The sequence below is a fragment of the Brassica oleracea genome, chromosome C3 (genome assembly GCF_000695525.1).
Source record: "Brassica oleracea var. oleracea cultivar TO1000 chromosome C3, BOL, whole genome shotgun sequence".
Taxonomy (NCBI): Eukaryota; Viridiplantae; Streptophyta; class Magnoliopsida; order Brassicales; family Brassicaceae; genus Brassica; species Brassica oleracea.
Genome location: NC_027750.1, coordinates 46924745 through 46928487, shown reverse-complemented (window position 1 = coordinate 46928487; position 3743 = coordinate 46924745). Strand labels below are relative to the sequence as shown.

The 3743-nt window shown below is 41.5% G+C and overlaps 1 protein-coding gene across 1 annotated transcript; it reads left to right on the top strand.

Moving 5' to 3' along the window:
• Positions 1–344: 344 nt before the first annotated feature.
• On the top strand, positions 345–2135 carry LOC106328520 (apoptosis-inducing factor 2). Its single transcript, XM_013766972.1, has 3 exons — positions 345–629; positions 869–1125; positions 1210–2135. Exons 1-3 carry the CDS (start codon positions 508–510, stop codon positions 1929–1931), a joined length of 1101 nt encoding a protein of 366 aa, XP_013622426.1. The 5' UTR covers positions 345–507; the 3' UTR covers positions 1932–2135.
• Positions 2136–3743: the final 1608 nt, after the last annotated feature.

Below are 3743 nucleotides of genomic sequence, written 5' to 3'. Positions count from 1 at the left end.
ATCCGGATATCCGAAAACCACGATTCCAGATCCAAATATTATTGTGACAAAAATTTAATAATGGCTATCTCATTGAGAGCTATTTTTGTGACAAAAACTTAAAAATGACTATCTAGGGAATTTCTCATCATTTATAAAATCTAGTAGTAAAAAAAAAAAACTAAATTGTAATTTTTTTGTTTAAATTGTTTCTAATGGTAATGAGAAGGTATGACCCGATTTCAAGACCAAGAGAAACATAAAAGGAGTAAAAGAGATGAAAAAAATTAGCGTACCTGATGACGTAGGCTTAGGGGAAACATGGCTGGATCCTTCCGGCGTCCCACGGAGAGGAGCCGACGTCATATATGACGTTAGTCAACACGTTTAACCATAGAGTAATTAATTTATCCCAATCTTAACCTAGAAGACTATTCTCAGCATCGGTATATAAATATGAGATTGAATCTGTGAGAAAGCAATCAAATAACATTCGAAAACGTTTCATTTGGAATCTGAATCGATAAAATGGAAAGAACAGAACCCGAATCAGGAAATGGGCGGAGAGTGGTCGTGGTCGGCGGCGGTATCGCCGGCTCGTTGGCCTCGAAATCCCTTCAGTTCGATTCCGACGTCACCCTTATCGATCCGTAAGTTATATATATATTTGGTTGTTATGAATTCTTAATCACCATTGACTTGTAACGGAAAAGGATCCAACACATTAGTTTCTAGTCAACATTTGATTTTGGGTACTTTGTTAGGTCTCTTTTTAAGTCTTACTGTAATTGTTTGTAGTAGATTGGAAATCTCAACGAGGAGGGTATGTGTTTTATTGTTATTGTTGTTGTTGTTGCAATAATGTAAGCTGAGATTTGATTGATATCAGGAAGGAGTACTTTGAGATCACCTGGGCAAGTTTGAGGTCCATGGTGGAGCCTTCTTTTGCTGAAAGAACGTTGATCAACCACAAAAAGTACCTTCAAAACGGCCGTGTTGTGACTTCTCCAGCTGTCAATATCACCAACTCTGAAGTAGTCACAGCTGATGGGCTTGTCCTTGGATATGATTATCTTGTGATTGCTACAGGTCACAACGACGTGCTTCCCAAAACCAGACAAGAGAAGCTTTCACAATACCAATCGGGTATGAATTTATAACTAATATCACCAACACGAGTCTTGCTAGGATCTTTGGCTGACTACTAATATCAAACTATTTGGTTTGCAGAATATGAGAAGATCACGTCTTCTGAGTCAATTCTGATTGTTGGTGGAGGACCCTCGGGTGTCGAGCTTGCTGCAGAGATTGCAGTTGATTTCCCTGAGAAGAAGGTTACTTTAGTACACAATGGACCAAGGTTATTGGAATTTGTTGGTCAAAAAGCTGCAGACAAAGCATTTGACTGGCTGAAAACCAAGAAAGTTGAAGTTCTATTGAATCAGAGGGTTGACCTAAGTTCAGCTTCAGACGGAGATAAAAATTACCGAACATCAGGAGGAGAAAGGGTACACGCGGATTGCTATTTCCTCTGCATCGGCAAGCCTTTGTCTTCAAAATGGCTAAAAGGAACTGTTCTGAATGATAATTTGGATGGTAAAGGAAGGCTGATGGTCGATGAGTACTTGAGAGTGAAGGGTCGCAAGAATGTATTCGCAATTGGAGATATCACTGATATCCCTGAGATGAAACAAGGATACATTGCTGAGAAACATGCCTCTGTGGCTACAAAGAACATAAAGCTGTTGATGTCTGGTGGAAACGAGAAGAAGCTGTCGAGCTACAAGCCCGGTTCCGATATTGCCATAATATCTTTGGGAAGAAAGGACTCGGTGGCCCAGTTCCCTTTCATGACAGTCTCGGGTTGCGTGCCTGGTTTGCTCAAATCTAAGGATCTGTTTGTGGGGAAGACGAGGAAGGCAAGAGGTCTGGATCCTAATATTGTGGATTGAAAGATTGTGTTTTAACAGCTTGTTCATTGATGAGATTCTTGTGCAGACGCATTTGGTCTTTTGATCAGTTTCATGTTTGTTGTGTGTTGATTTGGTTTCACTTTTATGTTTCTGTGTTAACGAGATAGTGTGGGTTGCCTTTGTTGTAACATAAAGTGTAATTTTGCGAGCTTTCATTAAAAAAGTATTGGATTGAGAACTCCCCTACTGTGAATGTTTCATTTCGTAATGTTACTAGAGATTCTTTTCCGTAAAAATATTTATTAACCAAAGAAATATGGGGGTGATTGGTAGTTGCTATAGGTGCTGTCCACATCCATATTTATTTCTAAAGCACCAAATTCAGAGCAATCAAGCTTTAAATTTTTTTTTGAAACCACAGACCTATAGCTGTACAAGTGCTCTGTAGAGCCAAATATCCAAAGCAATTTTTAAGTGCTTTCCATAAAATTCTACAACAATAAAATCTAAAGCCATAGCAAAAAGTCTACAGATTTTTTTCTACAGCAAAAATTTTAAAGCTACATACCTTACCAATCAGACCCTATATGTGGAAACCGAAATTTACACCGTCGATTCCCGTAATCGGAGGAAAGTCAGAAAACCCTAACTTTCCCTGAGGTCTCGGATTCTCTGCGAGAGCCAACGACAAGTGACCAAATAAATGTGGAAAATATGAAACGATAACAAAACGAATTTATAGAAAAGGTAGATCTTATTTCGAATCCGCGTAAGAACGTTGCGATCATTACAAGAGATTATAAAAGCTTCAGCCACAAAAGCTGTCAGTGAATTACCTAGTTCTAGCAACCTAAAACCTTAAACCTAATTGAGTCGCAGCTCAATAACAGAAGACGAAAAAGATATGAAAGCGGTTTTGATTGATTTCGGACTGAACCTTATGAAAGGCTGCCTACGTACCCCTTTCGAGGATCAAGCCGAACGTAGTTCAAGAGTGAACCAAGAGATCGAACTGCTTGTGGCGTTCGTCTAGTAATCGGGTGCCATTAATAGAAACAGAGCATGTTGAGAATAATGCCTCAAAGTTTCTAAGTGCCGAAAGTTTGTTGTGTCTCCCCATCCCCTTTGCCTCTCACCAAGGACTCCTTATATACTTGCTCATAGGTCGGTTTGCGCCTTTCCCCTTCTGCCCTTAAGCCGTCATAGCCTAAAAATGGAGATATTCCAGTGATGAAAAACAAAGAATGGTTTAGCCATGGCCTACGGGAGATAGCATTAAAGAGTACACGAAAATGCATGGATTCGTGTCGTATCGACATTTTAGGAAAGTTCGGTCGCTACATAGCGACCGAGCCGTGTACATGCTCGGTCACTACGTAGCGACCGAGCTTGGCTGGAGCTCGGTCGCTACGTAGCAACCAAGCCGTGTTCAGTGCTCGGTCGCTACGTAGCGACCGAGTTTGGCTTGAGCTCGGTCGCTACATAGCGAGCGAGCCGTGTGTGTGCTCGGTCGCTACGTAGCGACCGAGCGCCAGCCAAGTTCGGTCGCTACGTAGCGACCGAGCCGTGTTTGTGCTCGATCGCTACGTAGCGACCGAGCCGTGTGCGTGCTCGGTCGCTACGTAGCGACCGAGCTTGGCTTGTGCGTGGCTTGTGCGTGGTCCGATGGCCATACTTGAGCCTGTCCGTGGCCGATTTGGAAACGTGTCTGTTGCCTTTGGACAATTGGTATTTAGTGGTTCGATTGAGATTAGAAAAAGATTTTACCGCAAGGCTCTTTGTAAAGATTTCTTTACGAAGATTACTTTACGTAAAAATGTTCATGCTGATTTTTACGGACTTTCAGACATT

What these genes read in the sequence shown, in the direction of transcription:
- LOC106328520 (XM_013766972.1), top strand. Translation starts at nt 508, where the DNA reads ATGGAAAGAACAGAACCCGAATCAGGAAATGGGCGGAGAGTGGTCGTG. An exon ending in GACGTCACCCTTATCGATCC is followed by an intron (nt 630 to 868) that starts GTAAGTTATATA and finishes GATTGATATCAG; the next exon opens with GAAGGAGTACTTTGAGATCA. An exon ending in GCTTTCACAATACCAATCGG is followed by an intron (nt 1,126 to 1,209) that starts GTATGAATTTAT and finishes TTTGGTTTGCAG; the next exon opens with AATATGAGAAGATCACGTCT.